At 46.8% G+C, this 20,129-nt stretch overlaps 3 protein-coding genes across 4 annotated transcripts; 1 reads left to right on the forward strand and 2 right to left on the reverse strand.

The window, feature by feature from the left end:
- The first annotated feature begins 5,078 nt into the window (after positions 1–5,078).
- Positions 5,079–8,624, forward strand: si:dkey-24l11.2 (uncharacterized protein LOC100034462 homolog). 2 transcript variants are annotated; one of them, XM_057052801.1, is made up of 12 exons: positions 5,079–5,169; positions 5,541–6,136; positions 6,297–6,356; positions 6,454–6,506; positions 6,573–6,717; positions 6,783–7,150; positions 7,224–7,452; positions 7,539–7,653; positions 7,733–7,847; positions 7,922–8,033; positions 8,262–8,374; positions 8,445–8,624. In XM_057052801.1, the coding sequence occupies exons 2-12, from the start codon at positions 5,552–5,554 to the stop codon at positions 8,512–8,514; spliced, it is 1,965 nt and encodes a 654-aa protein (XP_056908781.1). In that variant the 5' UTR covers positions 5,079–5,169; positions 5,541–5,551; the 3' UTR covers positions 8,515–8,624. The 2 variants fall into 2 exon arrangements, with proteins under 2 accessions (XP_056908781.1, XP_056908780.1); XM_057052800.1 differs by having other exon boundaries at positions 5,144–5,193.
- A 639-nt stretch (positions 8,625–9,263) lies between these two features.
- On the reverse strand, positions 9,264–12,438 carry kti12 (KTI12 chromatin associated homolog). The gene is made up of 9 exons (XM_057052809.1): positions 12,216–12,438; positions 11,419–11,470; positions 11,286–11,338; positions 11,158–11,213; positions 10,993–11,072; positions 10,750–10,909; positions 10,601–10,663; positions 9,922–9,990; positions 9,264–9,480 (listed from the first exon to the last, which is right to left on the reverse strand). Exons 1-9 carry the CDS (start codon positions 12,364–12,366, stop codon positions 9,337–9,339), a joined length of 828 nt encoding a protein of 275 aa, XP_056908789.1. The 5' UTR covers positions 12,367–12,438; the 3' UTR covers positions 9,264–9,336.
- A 1,074-nt stretch (positions 12,439–13,512) lies between these two features.
- znf592 (zinc finger protein 592) lies at positions 13,513–19,936 on the reverse strand. The gene is made up of 9 exons (XM_057052799.1): positions 19,760–19,936; positions 17,144–19,332; positions 16,824–17,002; positions 16,575–16,748; positions 16,326–16,485; positions 15,665–15,913; positions 15,428–15,540; positions 15,207–15,342; positions 13,513–15,136 (listed from the first exon to the last, which is right to left on the reverse strand). The coding sequence occupies exons 2-9, from the start codon at positions 19,310–19,312 to the stop codon at positions 14,645–14,647; spliced, it is 3,672 nt and encodes a 1,223-aa protein (XP_056908779.1). The 5' UTR covers positions 19,313–19,332; positions 19,760–19,936; the 3' UTR covers positions 13,513–14,644.
- Between the last annotated feature and the right edge of the window lie 193 nt (positions 19,937–20,129).

Here is a 20,129-nt window from a genome sequence, read left to right on the forward strand (position 1 = left end):
TTGACACAAAGTGCTAGAGCAGCTGGTCTTGGCACAACTCAAATCCTGTCTCCCCCCCAACCCTGGACCCCCATCAGTTCACCTATCGTAAGAACAGGAGCACAGAAGATGCTCCACAGCACTGCACTCTGTCCTCTCACACCTGGACAATAAAGACACATACGCCTGAATGCTGTTCATAGACTTCAGTTCAGCATTTAACACTGTCATCCCCTCCAAGCTAATAACCAAACTCAGGGATCTGGGCATCAGCACCTCCATCTGCAACTGGTTATTGGACTTTCTGACCAATAGACCACAGCATGTGCGGCTAGATCATCACTGCTCCCTCACTGTAACACTGAAACACTGGAGTACCACAAGGCTGTGTGATGAGCCCATTCCTCTACTCCCTGTTCACCCATGACTGCAGAGCTCTACATGGTTCCAACACCATCATCAAGTTCCAGATGACACCACGGTGATTGGCCACATCAAGGATAACGATGAGTCAGCTTACAGGGAGGAGGTGGACCGCTTGGCTACATGGTGCCACAACAACAACCTGCTGCCCAACACCAATAAAACTAAAGAACTCGTCCTGGACTTCAGGAGGAAGACGGGCATCCACCCACCCATCCACATCAACGGAGCAGCGGTGGAGCATGTGTCCAGCTTCAAATTCCTGGGGATCCACCTCTCACAGGACCTCACCTGGACGACTAACTGCTCCAGTCTGGTGAAGAAGGCTCACCAGCGTCTCTTCTTCCTGAGGACTCTGAAGAAACACCACCTCTCTTCAGACATCCTGGTGAACTTCTATCGCTGCACCGAGAGCATCCTTACCAGCTGTGTTACGGTCTGGTATGGGAACTGCTCTGCCTCAGACAGGAAGGCTTGCAGAAGGTGGTGAAGACCGCCCAGCGAATAGCTGGAGCTCCTCTTCCTGCCATCGAGGACATATACAGGAGGTGCTGTCACAGGAGGGCCAAGAAGGTCTCTAAAGACTCCTGTCACCCAGCGCATGGACTGTTCACCCTCACGCCCTCTGGGAGGCGCTACAGGAGCCTCCGGACAAAAACCACCAGGTTCAGAAACAGCTTCTTCCCCACTGCTGTCTCCCTGCTGAACTCTGACCCCTCTCACTTGACCTCCCTTCAGGCACAATAACCCCGTCTGGACTGACTGATTGTACATTCACTCTATTTGCACCGATCACATCTGTTACAAGAATTGCACTATTTACATCTGTTTATTTGCACTGCTTTCCATACTTTGCACATTTTTGCCATATTTTATCATTATTGTATAGTCAAAACATACACATAGTTAAAAACTGCATAAATAGCCTCTATTGATCCTGTAGGAAATTCAGCACCACAGTTACAGCCTGTATATATATTTATCTTGGTTGTAATGACTTTTATATACCCTTTACATATCTGTGAACTCTGTAAATACAAACATATATATTGATATCATAAACATATATCATTGTGTGTATATATTGTATATACCTCATCACAGCTTTATTCACTACTCAAGCACTTCTGGTTAGATGCAAACTGCATTTCGTTGTCTTGTACTGGTGACATGTGTAATGACAATAAAGTTGAATCTAATCTAATCTAAAGCAAACAAGAGTTTTTCAGGACAATAGAGTAGAAATAATAGAATGTCCAGGTCGGAGCTCAGGATCAGAATTATTTCGTCTCTTTATCTTCCAAAGAAGAACTTCATTATTCTGAACTTCATCTTTTGGTTCTTCTTTGTTTCTTTTTCACGGAGGAGTTGCTGCAAAGACAAAGATCATTTATTAGCTTAAAGAATGTGACATCAGTCAGGAGTCAGAAACACAGGAGGAGGTGGAGGCAGCTCACCTGCAGCTGGATGATTCTCTGGGTCAGGAGGTGGATCTCCTTCCTGGTGGAGCTCTCCTTTTCCTCCGAGATCCTTTCCTGGTTCCCCAGCATCTCCTCCAGCTTCCTCTGGGTCTCCGTCCAGATCACTTCACACTTTTTTGTGAGGTCGGACACCATCTGCTTGGTCTTGAGCTGCGTCTGGTGTCTCAGCTCCTCATCATCCAGCTTCTTGCTGCATTGTTCTTGGAGACGGGCACATTTTCCTTCCTCCTGCTTCAGTGCCGCCTGCGTGCTGCTCAGCAGGGCCAAGGTGTCCACGTGAGCCTCAGCCAGCGTCCTCCTCTCCTCTGCTCCACCCTGCAGATCTGCTGGTCTTTTCCCACCAGAAGTTCCTTCAGGTCCCTGATCTCTTGCTGCCAGCTCTCTTCTGATGGCTGCATTCTTTGGGAGCTCCTGCACTCCTGCACAGGTTCTCCTCGGTTCTCCTCCTGCAGCTGCTGAGGCTTCCAAGGCTGCGGCTCCTTCTTGGACACGGGGCCCAGCCTGTCTTCATTCCTGCAGCTCTGTCCTCTCGATCTCCTCACATCATCCAGAGCTCTGGAAAACAACTGAGTGAAGAAGCACAATGACAATTTACAATAAATGCACTCTTGTTTTAAATCCCCTGAATTCAATGTCGTCTGTACTTCAATGGGATATAAAAGGAGATGCTCCAATGCCTGTCTGGATTTTACTGACTTATATTTTGAGATGATTCTCATGGAGATCACTAAATATTAAGTAAATCAATATATTATTATAGCGACGGAAACGTGCGCTGTTGCTTTCAAAATGTCACTGAGTGTCAGTTTAAATTAAAACACAAATACAAAGACTGTAATAATCAACAGTCAGTGACGTAATTAAATAAATGGCAACAAGCCAGGGTGGTGTTTGAGTGGATCCTGAGTGAAGCGTGTTACCCTGCTGACTCCTCGATGTCCTGTTGCCATTCTGCTGGATTAGAAGGTTTCAAACTGCTGTAAAAATATAACGTTTGCAACTGGTATAATGGTCCAACACAACTGATGCCTCCAATGTGTTTATTTGCCTCTATTGGTCCCCTGATAACATGGATTTTTAGTCTTTGATGTGTGGACATAAAAGGTCCTTTGAAAAGGTCCTTTGTGCCAAGTGTCTAATTTAAATGGCATTTAAGCATTGATTTAGTCCTGGCATGGGAAACTTCCTCCTGTCTAAGTGAACCTTGAACCTTGTTTGATTAGACTGGAATAACGTAGAATATTATGGTGTGGATTTATTGAGTGGACAGTTTCCATGGTGATAATGCACAGATTGGTGTAGCATAGCAGAATTATGGCATTAGAGCAGAATTGTTCCCTACAGTAAGCTGAGAAACATGACTCCCTTTAAACCATTTTTAGACAGAAATAAAAAAATCCTGCAGAACAAATGCTGTCTACTATCACTTAAATATGAAATCTAGAATTCAAATTGTGGTTTGATATGATTGCCACCCTTCTGTGCATACCTTAAAATTAAACAATGTACACCCATGACCAGACAGTGTCTCAAATAACACAGTACGGTGCACACACACACACACACACACACACACACACCACACACACACACACACACACACACACACACCACAGTATACAACTGTCCATTAGGTTTTCTCTTTCTTAAAGCAGCCCGTGTGTTCTTACATCAGGACTAAATCAACGCTTTAAATTCCATTCAAAATAAAACCACAGGTCACAATTTGTACACTGTGTGTGTGTGTGTGTGTGTGCACCGTACTGTGTTATTTGAGACACCGTCTGATGGTCAGTGTTTATTTTAAGGTAATTGCCACAGAAGGGTGGCTGGCTGGGATGTCTTTAGTCCCCCCCCCCCCCCCCCCCCCAATCTAACAGCCAACATTTTAACTGGACCCATTTGGGATCAGACGTGACACATCAGAGCGAGCGTTCCGACAGCGTCACTCCTGCCAAGGTCTGCACTTCCTCAATGACCTGCCAAGGCTCAGAGCTCTTTTTCACTCCTGCTCTGAAAACTTCTGTCCCTTTTGATCCCCCCCCCAGGTCAAAAGTCCGCTTCGACATTTAATGAAGCGTCTAAGCGTTAGAAACATTTTCCCTGATGCACCTTCATCGTACACGTTTGCCCCACTAACTCTTGGCCTACGGGAGCTGAGTCACGTGGTTATCACATCAGAACTATTGTGCAGCTCCATTTGGGGACACTGACACTTGTTTCATATGATGGAGTAAGAAATATCTGAAGCTGAATGAAAGTCAATATTGCTGCAGCTTTCTGAGCGTGGCTGTATCTGCCACACAAAAACAGACATGGCTTATTTTTTGTTAAAAGGGGAAAAATGCTGACACCAGTTATGAATGAGACGTGGTTAAAATGCTAATATGCAAATCAAACAGTTCGAATGGAATGTTTGAATCCAAGATTGCGTTTTTAATCTGATAAATCTGACAAAAGCGCCATTTATAGGCGAACCAGCTGTTCTAAAGTTATGCTTTACTGACCTCTACCGACAATTTTAGAAACTGCAGCCAAGGTTTCAGTCACCTTTTCATGTGAATGCTCAAAATTTCTTTATTCAATACATTTTTTTAAATGTGAGACTTCAAAACTGCATTGTTATGTTATTCTTAATCATGCTCACTGTTGCATAATATCATTCTCAAGGGTTAATTCTAATTTACTGGCAACATGACAATAGCTAGTTTGCAAATGTTCTTGCTGGAAATTGAGATTGTCCAGGCGCAGGTTAGTACACTGTGCAAACACTAACGATGTCGATCAATTTGTTTATGGTCCAAGTTGCAAACTCCTCCACTGTACACTGGGTTGAGGTCTGTTTAAGGGTTGTTTAACTGGAAAAACAGGAAATCTCTTTTTTATGTATTCCTCCAAACTCAAATATGAATTGTCTACAAAACTGTAACTTAACTTGGCTAATAAAGACTAGCTAAAGACAGCAGAGGCAGAGTTTCTGAATCCTTGCATCTAGAATTGTAATGGTGCACTTATATGCAGCAAAACTAAACTATGTTACTAAATCACTCATAAACAAATGACTAGATTTGCCAACAATAATTACTTTTACATTTTAGGCCAAAAACAATAAAACATTGTGGATGCAAGAGAAAAGGAACAAAAAAGAAAATTTACGTGGGAAATGTATAGAAGTACATACTCCGACACAACAGGGGGCAGTATGCTCATGTGGTCAGTTTGTACTCGCAGTGATCAAATCCACGAAGAAGAAATTCCACCACGTAACGGGAGCGTCTGATTCCTGGTGAGTTGATGTCGAAATCTATACGTATGTTATGTTCATAATTATTGCTTTTGTACCTTTCTAATCTGTCTTCATATTAAAACGCCACAAAATCGGTGCATTTCAAATCGCAGCACATGTACCAAATTATAAAGTTTTTTTTCCCTTCATCGTTGCGTTTGCAAGGTGCAAAGGTTATCGACTGTCACTTTATTGTTTCTTTGGGGTGACATGGACGCTGAGTGAACAACATTGAGTCAGTAAGAGTCAATCATTTAGGAAGACGCAGTGTGCGCACCCTACAGTCTTTTAAATTGCTTCTGTCGGCATATGTTTTTGGACATGTAGCCACAACTTGTTCATGAAGTGTCTGGCTGTGTTTCTTCATTTAGGTGTTTCAATAATGGACGAAGCTGACGAAGGGAGGGCGAATAACGCAAACTCTGGACTCCACACACAGCAGTTGTGTCGCTTCTTCTCACAAGGAAGACACTGCAACTTTGGAGATAGATGCCGATTTCTTCACATAAGAGATGATACCAAAGCCCAGGAGAGGAAAAGCATAAAGAATCCGAAACCATCACACTTAACATCCGCAAGCTCAGAGGCCAACGCGGAGCAAGAGCCTGGCCCCAGAAATTCCAGTAGGGTTGTCCCGGCAGCTGTCAACCGTCCTTGTCGCTACTTTCTATCAGGTCACTGCTCAATGGAGGACAGATGTCGCTTCTGGCATCCACCACAGTTACCGTCAGTGGACGATCAGCCCAGACGCGGCAATAATAGCCGACCTGTGCAGAGGATGGTACCGCGTCCCAGCAACCCCCATGAGGTGAAGCTGTCTGAGCTGACCGAAGATGTCGCCAAGAAGCTCCGGGACACTGAGATCGAGCAGCTGAAAAAGCGCTTTCCCAGGGAGCAGTTGATTATCCAGGAACAAAACGGATTCGCATACTACAGAGCGTCCGTTGAGGCTACTGATCCAGACTGGGTAAAATGCTTATATCATCGTCATTTTAATCAGCGCTAATATCCCCTGTATGGTAAAACATGGCCAGATATTTTCCTAATTCAATATGACAACCATTCACCCAGTTAAGTCAGAGCTTCGTCAAGAAATACGCTGACACAGAATTTTCACTTCTCTCAAGCCTTTTGACCTAAAAGCAATCGACATCATGGTGAGCTTCCCAGAAAACTACCCCCAGCAGGTAAAGACAGCTGTTTTAATTAACAAAGCTTGTTCCTTTTAGATTGTCAATAGCTTAGATGTGACAAACAGTTCACTACTTTGGTACATTTTAATAGATTTTTACATTGGAAGTACCGCTGGACCAGGGTCTGCCACCAATAATGGCCAGGTAGGAACACGCACATTTGAGAGTGTTTTCATTTCATTGTCACGCACGTGGACTCTCAAACTGTAGACATGTAGAGCAGGCGTCTTCGGAGTGGCTGCAAGCCAAGCATGCAACCAATGAGCTGCTGGGAAAAGTGGAGCTGCTGTTCCGCCCCTTCCTTCGCTGGCTGGACCGAAATATGGAGAGACTGTTCACCGAAGGAGCCAGAAAGGTGAGAATGACACGATCAAACAGCATATTTGATTCTGAAATCAAGAGAATCTCTCTCTCTTCCAGCTGAAAACAGACATTGATTTGGAGAAGGCTGGGCTGCAGTTTATCTCCTACCAAGAGCTCCAGGAAACTGTGTGCGACAACACCGCCAAGAACCGTCAGTCACCAGGAGCTGATGGGGAGGGGACGCCGGACACGACGGGAAATGGGGAGAAAACAGCAGAGGGAGAGATGGGTCCAGGTAGTGATGAAGGCCAGGAGGAGGAGGAGGAGGAGGAGGAGGAGGTGGAGGAAGCGACTCATCTGGTGGAGAACATCAAGGTCAGTGACCCTCGCAGAGGGACAGAGATGAAGATGCTGGGACTCCGGCTGGGAGAGAACACGGCCACCGTGGTGGCCCAGCGGATCACCGTTTGCCTTCAATGCAACCGGTAAATGACACAGTCGAACGTCGCGCCCGCGTCCAAACCCCCGTCGCTCTGATCCGGCCGTTTCTGTCCGCAGGTGCAAGGTGAACGCAGACCTGACGCTGACCGGACGCACCCCGTGCACGGCTCAGTGCGACAAATGCAGCGCCGACATCAACGCTGCCTTCAGGCCCTGCATGGTGCACCACTACAGCGACGTCCTGGGATACCTGGACCTCCACAACGCTGCACCTGCTGACCTCGTGCTCCAGGAGTGCGAGCTCATCGTGGGCTGCCTCACCTGCTCCCAGGAGAACCCCACGGAGGTGAAAAGAAAACAAAAAGATCTTCTTTCCTTCTTAATTTCGCCCATAAATTTGCGCCTTTTCCCCCCCCCCCCCACTCTCACCAGAATTTGTCCTACGGTCAGACCAAGGAGTTTAACTGTGAGCATTGCCACAGCAAACTCAGCGTTCTGGCAGAGAGCACAAAGTTCCAGTTCATCCCGCCGAGATCCAACAAAGCAGGTCAGAGCAGCTCACCTACATTAGACGTGTCTCAGGCAACAAATGCCTCCTTACAAGGCCCCTGTTCCTGTCCATGCAGGTCCCAACGCTCTGACTGTGAACTATAAGGTGAGGCACCCTGCTGTGCAGAAGGGGAAGCCCCTGCCTGAGAAGGGAACCTGCAGGCATTACAAACAGAGTCATCGATGGTTAAGGTATCGCTGCCTTCGTGTCGTGACCTGAACGCACCACGGCGAGATGACGGAAGTGGACATTTATCTGCCGCCAGGTTCCCCTGCTGTGGCCGGGCTTACCCCTGTGACGTGTGCCACGATGAAGACCAGGACCACCCCATGGAACTGGCCACCAGGATGATTTGTGGCTACTGCGCCAAAGAACAGGTCAGCTGAAGACTTGGTGACATCAGCACCTTTTCCACTGAAATTCCCAGGAACTTTCAATACCGGGAGCTTCTTTACCCGAGTTAAAAAAAAAAAAATTGTCCCCATAAGCGTGGGGGAGGGGTTCGTGCTGACGTAATAGCAGATTCCAGCACTGACAGAATGAAGGGTGGAAAGATTATTGCCCCTTTTTGACTTTGCCTTGTTTCCCCACTCGGGCCTTTGCAGCCGTACGGCAACGCAAAACCGTGCATCACCTGCGGTAGCATGATGACCAGGGGGGTGCGGAGCAGCCACTGGGAGGGAGGACTGGGATGCAGGAACAGGACAAAAATGAGCAGGTAAGATCTGAGAGTGAAGACCTCGTTATTGCCACTGGTAAAAAACCCTCGCTGTTTCCTTTCTCTTCAGAAATGATCGACAGAAATACGCCAACGCCAATAAAACGGTTTCACGGAAAGCAGCCGGTCAAAAGAAATAACTGCCGAAGCCGACGATCGATGATCTTCGTCATTGATCACTGATCAGCTTTTTGACTCACTTCATCATTTCAATGAAATCGCCCACAATAAATCAGGTTTCTGAACGATTCCTCGCCGTCTCATCGTTTAATCTGAAGTTACACCATCAAAACAAGAGCACACAATTTATTAAAAGGACAAACTGGTCCGAACTTGCTCCTCCACCAATGCTCCCTCTGGCCTCCTTCAGTTCTCCCTTTGTCTTGCTCCCTTTCTTCTGGCAGGAAAAGGTCCAGTCGGGGAGACATCCAGTGCTGAGAAGGCTCCCCAAGAGCTTCATGTAACCATTTATTCATCCCAGGCACCAGCAGCTTTACTGGTGGCTCCATGCTGGTCCCCATGAATACTTGGTAGCTTTCTCCTGGTCCACGGAGGAGCCCAGCTCCTCCTTTAGCTCCTCCTATGTGGAGGACCACATAGGCCTTGTCCCGGTTCTCCTGCCCCTGACGTGCACCACAGAGCTTTAAAGCTGTTCACCCATGAGTTGATGTTTCTTTGTCAAATATAGTCCGTTTACTTTACTTTTTGAAAGGACTGATTTCATAAAAATGCGCTTATTTTTCTAAATCTGCGTTCAATACAGCGCTCGTTGATGTGAGATCGCAACTGTTGTATTTCAAAACCTTCGGGTCGGAATGTGGAGGCCGGGGAATTAAAAATCATGTTTCTGTGATTCTATTAAATATTTTTAAAACTGCCCTCCTGTGACTGCAAATGGCACAAAATATATTTATTTGTTGCAGATTTTTTTTCAAAAAAAGAAAGAGTAATGCAATCAATCATCAGTGGAAACTCGTGTTTAAATACTGCACAAACATGTTGGAAACGTGCGCCGGGTTCTGTGTCGGGTGCGTCTTCGTGTAGCTGATGAACTGACGCCGCAGCTTCCTCAGCTCTGCCATGTTGACACTCCTGTTGAGCTGGACGTTCAAAACAAACCCAGTTAAGGTCATTTAAGTCCTTTTTGGACAATGATCGGGTAAAGAAACATTTCTGAATGCCACAGCACATCCTAACCTTTAAGAGATAAAACAAACAAAGTGAAGGTAAATGTAAAGACCTTACTTTAAACCTCATTACGCTTACTTTCTGCTTTAAATAGCACTTTCAAAGGGGGAAATCAAAGCATTTGATGCTGTGAACACCTAAAACTGCTGCTGCCAATAAATCCAGCTATCATTGTAATTTGTTCCTCCTTTGTAAAACCCCCGGTTCATTTGCCCTCTTTGATGAGACCCATTTAACTGCCCTCCCACCACAACAATTTGCCACCTGCTGTGTTGGTAATACGACGTAGGGCTGGATGACGAGAATCAATGACGGCATCCTAACATGGATATTAGCCTGGACTCTTTTTAAAAGGATATTTTTTCTGTGGCTCCAGGAACTAAAATGACGTCACCAGGTACGCTTGTCTTCTGTGCATTAAATATTACCTGTGGAAAAAAGTAAAGACTTTGGTTGAAAGTGAACATATTTTCTACACATAAAAAGTCTAACGTTGACTGAAACATACTCAGATGATGGCAGAATGCAAATACCTGACAATATTAAGGAAGGGGAACAGCTAATAGCTGCTGGCTAACACAAACAGCAATTAGCAGACACATGACATCACACATGCACATTGATTAATGAACAGTTTGGAGTGTTATGAAACTCCATAAATACGCCTGAATAAGGTGTTATCGGGCATTTCAGCACTTTGATGTAAATAGTCAATGGTGACTTTAGTACCAACAAAAATGCACTTTACTCTTGTAAACAACCTAAAACCTGTAATTTCTGGCCGTTTTATTGATCATGTTTAACACTTTTGTCTGCTAGCTGCCAATCCTGTCGCTCACGCCGTTGTGTTTAACCTTACACGTGGGCATTAAGAGGCCTTTAAAAAGGGTTTAACAGGCTGCAAAAATTGATCCCAGGGACCAGCTGACGCAGTTCCGCTGCTAAAGGGCAGTGAGGTGACCTTTACTCCAGATTACAACAATATTTTTAAGTGTTTGTTAGCTTCGGTGAGGTGCCCACTGGACAAACAACACTTACCATTAGAACATCTTGTGTGATCCTGTCCAACTCGTATAAAAAGTTAGCTGAGGACAGCGGTTGCTGCAGAGAGAAAAATAATAGTTTTTACACATATACGCTCAGATAATCAGAAATGTTCAATACACAAAAAGCATTCTGAGCCCTACACTTTGCGTGGACTGATTCGGTGGCGGTGCTTTTCTTTTGTAAAGTGCATCAGAAATGGCTTCGCATGGGAGAGGGTCATCCTTCAGGATGGTGAAGAGAGGACTGTCCCAACGGTTTCTGGAGTCTGGAGCTTCAAATCTCAACACCAAGGCATCAAAGCTACAAAATAAAACCGCATGGTAACGGAGCAGAAAGGGAAAGACTCACCAAGCCCTACAGCCACCCACTCCCCCCCCGCTCACATGTCCTGGCTGTACTGCTGCGCAGCATCCCTGCCGAGGTTCCACGATGCGCTCACTTCATCCGTTGTCAAACAGTATAACTAAAACAAGCAGAAGAAGCAGAGGATTTTGACTTTTATCACTCAGGTTTAAATATTTTCACCTTAAACCATCGTGAATGCTCACCAGACAATGGGGGGTCTGTGCGTGCTTCACCAGACAGAAGAGTTCATACCTGTAACCTGCAAATAATTTCTACTTTAAACATAAAGGCGATGATGCTGAACATAAACATAAAAACAACAGACAAGTACCTTTTATGTAATTTAAAGAGTCCAAAATTACAATGTCATCCCTGTTGATTTTCCTGAAAAGACAAATAAATGGGTGTGTTACTGTGATGGCTGGGCATCGGTGCTGGTTCTGGTTCTGGAGGTGAACGCTCACCGCTCCACTTCAGCTTTTAGAGAAGATCGCACATCTTTTTCCTTTTGGGAATCTGACAAAGGTGAAAGTGGAGAGAAAAGGATTTATTTAATATGACCCACTTCACAATCCTGCAGACTAACCTTGACAAAAGATACAAAACTGACCTTTTCCAACATCAGAGATGGGAAATCAGAAAATTTGACTGCTAAAGAGTCCAAAATACATTAACTTTTAATATCCTTAAGATGCTTCTGATCTATTTATCATAAGGTCTATTAACGATGCATTTTCTACTAATTACAATTGGTTCATTTGCTGCTAGGGGATGAAAGCTAACACCCTTAGACCTCTATATGTTTATTTTAACTTGAGACATTTGCATCTTATTTCTGATTGTTTCTGCTTTATTGTGCAGGTGTTTGATTTTGATGGTTTGATATGAAATGTTTTGTTCTATTTTATTAAGCACATGGGTGCTTATTTCATAAAATGTGCAGCACTACTACTACTTTTCGTGCTACTAATGACATACATGATCATTACTAGGATTATTTTTAGTTAGATTTGGATGAAAACGCTTTAACACATTCAGCACCCGGTGCAAAACCTATGGTTATTTTACAATAATGCCGTTTAAACCCTTGATAAACACACTTCTCAGTACTGGAATGAATGACGTCCACACGGTTTATTGATTCTTTAAAATGTAACACATTTGCTTTAACCTACCATTCAATTCCCTTTTAATAAGTTTTAAAATGTTACAAACCCGTGACGCGGACCACAGTCCACTGAGCTACATTAGCTGAACTTGCCTGTGTAAACAGTGTTTCTGTCAACTTCTAGAGCTCCGTCTCCAACAATATAAACCTTTTTGTTGCAGTTCTGTTCAAAATACACCTTCAGTTCTTCTGCCCTCCGTGTTTTGCCACTGCAGGGGTAACCACAGATCACTACTAGCGGCATAACTGTGCTCAAACTAGCCTAGCCGCTGGCTATGCTCCACCGTCATACACACGCGACCAGCGTGGCCACACAACTGTCGCAGGAATATGACGAGCGCATTAAACAAGGGGGCGCTGTTAAGCTCGAATGTTCCGAATTCACTGACGGAAAGACTATAAACGCCAAGAAACAAAAACTTTATTTTAATTTCATTCACAAAAAAACCCCACAAGTGGCTTTAAGTTGTAGTTTATTAAAACTCAGATTAACATTCACCAACACTGTAACACATCATCATATCAGCTTTTATGATTTTTTTCATTTTATTTTTTGGTGTATTGTCACAACAATGTTCAGATGAGCTCTCCATGCTGGGTCTCCTCACCTCCTGAACAAATACAAAAAAATAATTAGTTGCAGAAAAGCTCTTAACATCAGTAACAACAATAATGGTAATAAGCTTACATGTCCCCTGCTTGCTTCCATTGAGGTTTCAGTATCTGAATTAGCAGTGTCTGCATGTCTTTTTTATGATCAAGAGGACTAATACCTCTGACTATTGCGGGAACTTTCCCAAAGGAATTCTCCGCAACACTTTTCTTGCCCATGAAATGTCCTAATAAACACAAAGCACAGATTTAAACATGCACATTCCACTTTAAACAAACCCAAAAAAACAACACGTGCACTGATTTGCAACAAACGCATCATTGATTCTCTCACCACTTGCCCAAAGATTCCACCTGGGATTCACCTTGATCTCTGAAACTTTATGTCTCAGCTCAGTCAAGTCAAGGCTCATCGCTGATGTCACGGAAACGCAGGAGAGGAGGATGAAGGAGGAGATTAATCCTGCTCTGCAGAGCTTTAGGAATATGCTTCTCATCCCTCCAAATATCTTGCACACACGACCTGATGACTCTTAATTGAAGCGTCGGCCCCCGCTGTCTCCCCGGGGACAGCAGGATATATAGAGGATGATCTTAATAGGCAAATGAGACTGACGTCACCCACCAGCCTTCTGATTGGACGAAAGGTGCGTCCAGAGGCCCACTCTGACCTGCATTGACAGATAGATTGTGGCCATTTGACACTTTGATTTTGATTATTTCCCCCCTCCTTTATCTCACACACTGCCAGCAACCACATCAAAAAACACAGGTTAGATTTGATTAAATGCACCAATTTATTTGTAAGGAGGAAACATTACAGCAAGGCACGTGGGCCACTGCATGCTGGACCGATGTAATGCTTCAGGAAATGCTGGGAGCCCGGGGTTCACTGGTAACTGTATGTACACAGAGCTCTGTCCTACAAGTGCTGAATGGAACGAGTATCAAAAGTACAAATCTTTGACGGGCATTACAAAACAAAAACAAGCACAGATCGTCGTCTGCAGCGTGGCTGTTTTTAAGAAATCAAGAGCTCAAGAAGTACTTAAATATAAAAGTTCATTCGCCAAGTCAATATGACCGCGTAGCCTTACCTCGATTCCCAGAAATAATTTATAAAATTGAATAATGTGGGACGATACACATTTGCTCGGTTTTGCATTGCACTGAGGTCACCTGCCACTCCTCCCATACTTTCATTATTGAACAATCACTGTCATAAACCGCGGAGGTAGGAACGTCCATCAGCACGAAGCGGCATCTCCGACATGTTCTTAAAATGCTCCCCCACCTGCGCTGGCTCGTCCAAACCGACCGTACCCTGACATAACTGTGTGTCCACCTCCCTGGAAGATACACTTCTGGTAATATGAGGTATTTTCAACACTGCTGCAGCATCCAATACCTCTGCACACTTATCCATAACACTCACTCCAAAATAATTAAAAAAAAGGGCCACGTCTGACGCACACCTATGAAACGCACGTTTGAATAGTCAGGTTTAGCGTAGCCTAGCGTTCCGTAGGCTCCAATCGGCCAAATATCTTTGTTTACGGCGATGTTTATCGTTGTATTGCAGAGTAAATAAATCCTCTTCCCACCCAGGTGCCGTCACTGAAGTGAAAAATGATTAGAAGTGAAAACCCAACACAGAAAACTAACATTCCTGAGTCTCCTTTCGGGGTGGGAATGAGATGTCTACATGGCAAAATGAATATACTGTATTACAAACATGCAGGATAATATAAATAAAATCAACTAAAAAATACAGGTTAATTCGTCCTCTTATAAAAATACTGCTCTTAAGATGATTATCTACTTAAATATGCTGAACAACCGGAATAAATCGGGGACTGTAGCAACGCCGAACGCATCAACGAGTTGTTTTCAGGGGAAACGAACCGATCTTAGCGGTTTGCTGACGACGGAGGCGTTTCCCGCCAAGGAGGCGCCGCGGCGTCTGTCCGAGAGCTCCGATGTTCGCTGTTCTCCTTCCTGTCGGGCCGGTCGGGTTCATTCCGCTTCGGTAACGAGTCGTCCACCCGCTCCACCCCCGCGGGCGCGTCTGGCTGAGGATCCCGCGGCGTCTCCCTGGCCGCCGCCACGGCGGCGCCCCTCTCCTCCTTGACCTCCTTGACCTTGTGCACGATGTGCAGGTGCCTGCTCAGAGACAGGGCGGACGTGAAGCACAGGCCACAGCGGAGGCACTGGGGGGTGCTTTCGTCGCTCTTGTGCTGCGGTATGTGCCGCTGGAACTGCGCACTGTCGCCCGTGACGAAGCCGCACTTGGAGCAGCGGAGCTGAGCTTTGAGACGCTTCGCCGAGGGCGCGCCGAGGTTTGGGGTCGGGTCCCGCTCCTCCTCCCGAGGGGCGCCAGGAGGCCGTTCAGATACATGTCCCTAAAAAGGTCGGACGCGTTAAAATTGGTCGGCTGCGGCCGATAACTACTCACAACCATAATCACCTTACCAAAGGCTTTTTTGCTTCCTGGTTGAAAGTTCTTGACATCTGCCCCACATCTGGATTTTTGATACCATGCATGAGCCTCACGTGGTTCTTCAACATCATGCTAGTAGCAAATGTTGTCTTGGTATCCGTGCAATACCTGAAGATTTCAACCAGCAAAGAGAGATGAGAGCAACTGCGCTGACACCCGGGCACGTAGTCGTGCACGTTATTGCGAAACCCACCAGCAGGTGTAGGTTTTTGCCTTCCCGTCATGCGCGGTGCGATTGTGTCGCCTCAGAACGTTCCTGGAGTTGAAGGACTGCTCACAGTGTCGACAGGGATATTTCTTCACCAGCTGGTGAAGAGAAGAAGAAGAGGCGTCACAAAAGCTTCTCCCTCTCTGGAGCGAGCGTCTGAAGAAAGGCTGCATGTTTGAGAGAACAGCCACGTTCCCGCGTGAGGAGTCCACGACCTCTGACCTTTGTGTGGGCCGTCTTCACGTGCGAAACATACGAGTCTCGTTCAGGGAACCACTGGAGACACACGCCGCACGTCCAGCCGCTGGACTTTGCGCCCGCCCTGCTGTCCTGCTCCGCCCTTCTCTTGGACCCGTCCACCTGTTTCATGGGGTCGTGGCTCTTCTTCTGGACTCTGTGGCGCCACTCCTTGCCGTTTTTCCGTACATTTCCGTTCTCGGCCTCTGCCGTCATGTTTCCTATATGAACGCTCTGCAGAATAAAGACATCGGAGGGAAGAAAAAAGACTTTATGGCTCTTTGGTTTGGGATCAGGATCAAACTCCTCCCTGCTACATTCACACCCTCCTCCCTGAAATATGCTACTTTTATAACTTTTATTGTTGATTTTATCCTTTCACTGGTACAAGATGATCCAGTTTGTTCACTGTTTACAAAGCTGATGTGTACAAATGTCGTTCTGGGGAATCCAACATGATCAAAGTCTGTCAGCAGTTAAACTGGATTATATTTTACATCTGTCTTTTATGGTGATTAGAAAGCACAACATGGTAGTTAAACCATGATAAACATGCTCAGAGCCACCAGTAAAAGGAGTGTTAATGCACGATGTTGCAGTTAATGTACTTATCTGTAGATGAAAAGGAGCTCCAGCAGGATTTTACCTTGAAATGCTGCATTAACAGGTGCTTTTGTGGAAATACTGAATTACATTCTGGACACTTGAAGACAGATGTGACGCGTTTGCTGGCGTTCTGGTGAAAATGCTCCAGCAGCAGCTGCTTCTTCTTGAAGACCGTCTCGCACGAACACTTAAAGATTATCCTGGTGGGATGGGGGGGGGGGGGGAATCATTGCACGGCATGTGAAAAATGTAAAACATCCGAACGAGCTCGGTTCGGCCGCTGACTTACTGCGGCGAGACTTTGCTCGTGTTGTGCTTTTTATTTAAGTGCACTTCACAGCTGTCGGCGGTCTTGAAGGCGACGGGACACACGGAGCACTTGTAGAAGACTTCGCAGTGTTTCTCCTCGATGTGCATCTTCTGTCCCTGGAGGGTCTTGAAAACCATATCACAGTGAAGACACCTGAAAAAGAGGACACGCTGCCACTCCACTCACGCCGTTACCCCCCCCCCCCCCGCCCCCCCCCTCCTGACTTACTTGTACCAGGCCTTCCGGGCGTAGTGCAGGCAGTTTTCCTTAACGTGCTTCTGGATGTCTGCGGAGCGGCTCAGGGCTCCGCACTCCGGACAGCAGTAAGGAGACTTGTGGGCGTGGATGCGCTCGTGAGCTCTGAAGCTGCACTTGTTGGGCAGCAGCATTGTGCACGTGTCGCACATCTAGTTCAGAAAAAAGGAAGGAGAAAGGAAGAGAGAAAGCTACACTAAAGATTTAAAATATCGTAAGAAAAAGACAGCGAAACAACCCTTTGAGCAAGCTGATCCAGCTGGAAACGCTGTCGAGATAAGAGAGCGACTCACTAGTCCCTCCACGTTTTCCGACGGTCTTTGGTAATGGCCGGCGAGCGCTTTGTAGTCAGGCACCTGCTTATTACACTCCAGGCAGCGCAGCCGGTGCCGGATGACGTTGTCCGGGTGCAGCGGCAGGACGGCCTGGACCCTTTGGGGAGGCGAAGGCGCGGCGGGAGAGTCCGAGGACGCGGGTTCGGCGTCCAGGGGGGCGAACATGTGCTCCTCGGGGATGGGCCGCATGTGCAGCTGCGTGCACTGCATCACCGCGCCGCCGCTCTTGTGCTCGCGCGCGTGCGCCAGCAGGGCGCACTTGTTGAAGAAGACTATCGTCTTGGCGCAGTGAGTGCACCCCACTTCGATGTGGACGCTCCTCCTGCCGTAATGATGCGCCAGGCTCCTCTCCACGCCGAAGGAGTCCCCGCACTCCAGGCAGCAGTAACCTCGGGCCGGGAGGCGGATGTCGCTCTCCGGGGGCGGGCTCAGGTTGGGCACGTACGTAGGTACGGGGTTGGCGTGGTTCAGCAGTCGGTTCAAGGTGGCCGACGCCGTGTTGGTGCAGGTGTGAGCTTGGCTGGTTTGGACCTGATGCACCAGGGGAACGGTGCTGTACACCGTGGAGGAGAGCGAGCGCTGGCCGGGCTGCGGCGGGGTGGTCCTCGCCGCTACGGAAGCGGCGACGCTGTGCGGGACCAGGTTGAGGCTAGCTAAATGCATCGCTTTGGGGAGGAAGCCTGCGTTGGTCGCACGCCCCCCTGGAGCCGACCCACGTTTGGGTTTCTGACGGTGATGCGGGCCCGGTTGTTTGACGGGGCCGGCAGAAGCTCGGAACGCCGCTCCGGAGAGCTTGGCTCCAAGCTTCCGCGGGTTCGCCTCCAATTTGCCGTGTGAAACTTTAGCCGCAGGTGTGGCCGCGGTACCTTTTGGCACCGCAGGACCGTCAACAGAAGCGCTCTGGGACTGGTAGGGAGACATGTTACAGTAGGAATCCTCGCTAATCATACTGGGAGCAGGAGAGGATTCATACGCGGAAGGAACTTCGTCCGTTTCGGAATCAGGCAGCACACTGGTGACTGTGCGTTTGATCTGTCCCGATGTGGTTTTTATGGTCTTGATCCTGACCCTGGGGATAGCAGGAGGTGACCCGGACATCAGGGCGGGGGAGGCTTTGCCACTGCTGTCGCTGCAGATGCTAACGGGGCTGTCCGATGGTTTCATCAACCGCTTCACAGCTTCACGTGGACTTCTGGGACTCCGTGGCGATATGGGCACGCTGGGACTTGCTTTCAAGCCTTCCGCTGGTTCTTTGAGATCTTTTCTTGCATTCAGGGCCACCAGAGCCTCCAGGCAGGAGGACAATTTAGACGTCTGAGGCTTTTGAGGGTAAGGGACGGGAGGCTCCGACGAGGATCCCGACTCAGATTTGATCTCATTTGGATTCTTTTTAGCACCTTGCTGTGGAATTGCACTGTGTGTTCTGGGAATTTGATCACTTTCATTACTGACAAGGATATTGGACATCTCCTCACGCCTACGACTTTCCTTTTTGCCCCCCTGGGATTCCTTGGGAATCTGAGAGTCCACAGTACGGTCATGAAGGATGCTGGGGTCCAGCTTTTGTGGATTGTCTGATACTGATGGTTCCACCAAAACCGACGCTTCGGGAAAACAAGGGCTCTCTTTTGGATGCATTTCATCTCTGTTACACAGAGTGTTTTCAGAGTCGGGGCTGGAAACAGGACTAAAATGAGAAAGTGACTGGGTAAATACTGGCGTTCCGTCAGGTTTGTGCTGAATAGGTGCCTTTCCGAGAAGCTCTCTTGAACTTTCACCATTCAAAGCGGAGATAAATGATTTGGAAAAGCTATCATTGGCTGGCTCTGCAGGGTCAATGGAAGAGTCTTGTCCCTTGAATCCATTATGCAAAGGTGACCCAAAGCCTTCCAAGAGGTCCTGACGGCTTGTGTTCTTCACAATAACACTTACAGTAGGGATATCAGTGGTTGAGACAGCTTGGCTACTCAATAGGCTGTCATCCAGACACATCCCCACATGCTTCAGCTGAATCTCTGTCTCCTCATGACTCCCCTGAATGGGCTCTTTGGCATCCAACCCCGTAGCATCAGGGATGTCAAATGCTGCCAGGAGATCATCAAAATCTGGGGTTTTCATGTCACCCATGGCCTCACAGGGTCATACACCTGCCAAATATATACAAAGAGGCAGGAGTTAGCGTATGTGCACTGCAGACAACATTAGGAACGTTTATTTATTGACTGAAAGTGACCAATAGGTAATGTCATCTCTCCAGATGTTAGCTTTAGCAAGCTAGCTTAACATTACCAGCAGCTTGTGTTACTTCGTGTCCGAAGCAAAATCGGTTTTAATACACATGCAGACGATTAAACGTTTTATATAGGCTAAAGCGCCTTCAGATGTTGGTCGTTGTAAACTCCAATGTATGTGCTGATAGTCTAACTATCACAGAAGGTAGCTAAAGACATGGTTAGCCAGCCAAGTAGATACAGTATATCACGTAGCAGAGCCAGTTACCATATTAGCCTAGCAACATGCTATTGGCAAATCATTCAGCTGACCAGGTGCTGACTATTGCAAATATGCACTCACCATTTGATCTGGTTATAGTTCACCCGCCTAATAAACAAGGTACAAAACCAGCCAACTGTGGGCGCGAATGCTGTGGCAGTTATTCTATGTTTAGCTTCATTGCTAAGCTAGCGTTAACTTCGTTTTCCTTTTCTGTGACGTGGGCGATTCAAACCCTCCACTCTGTCTTCCAGACAAGAGGCGGACCCGTCGTGTTCTGCCTTTTTACCCATGCACGTTGTCTTCCACAATAGATCACAGGTCTTTAAGTCGAGTGTCACACTATAGTTAGCTTTAAATGGGGACCGATCTAAAGGTAAACCTTTGCAATTATGATTATAGTCTGACAAAAATCATAATTACAGCCAGTACTCAGAATCTTAGCAGAATA

This window comes from Takifugu flavidus, chromosome 13 (assembly GCF_003711565.1).
Source record: "Takifugu flavidus isolate HTHZ2018 chromosome 13, ASM371156v2, whole genome shotgun sequence".
Classification (NCBI taxonomy): Eukaryota; Metazoa; Chordata; class Actinopteri; order Tetraodontiformes; family Tetraodontidae; genus Takifugu; species Takifugu flavidus.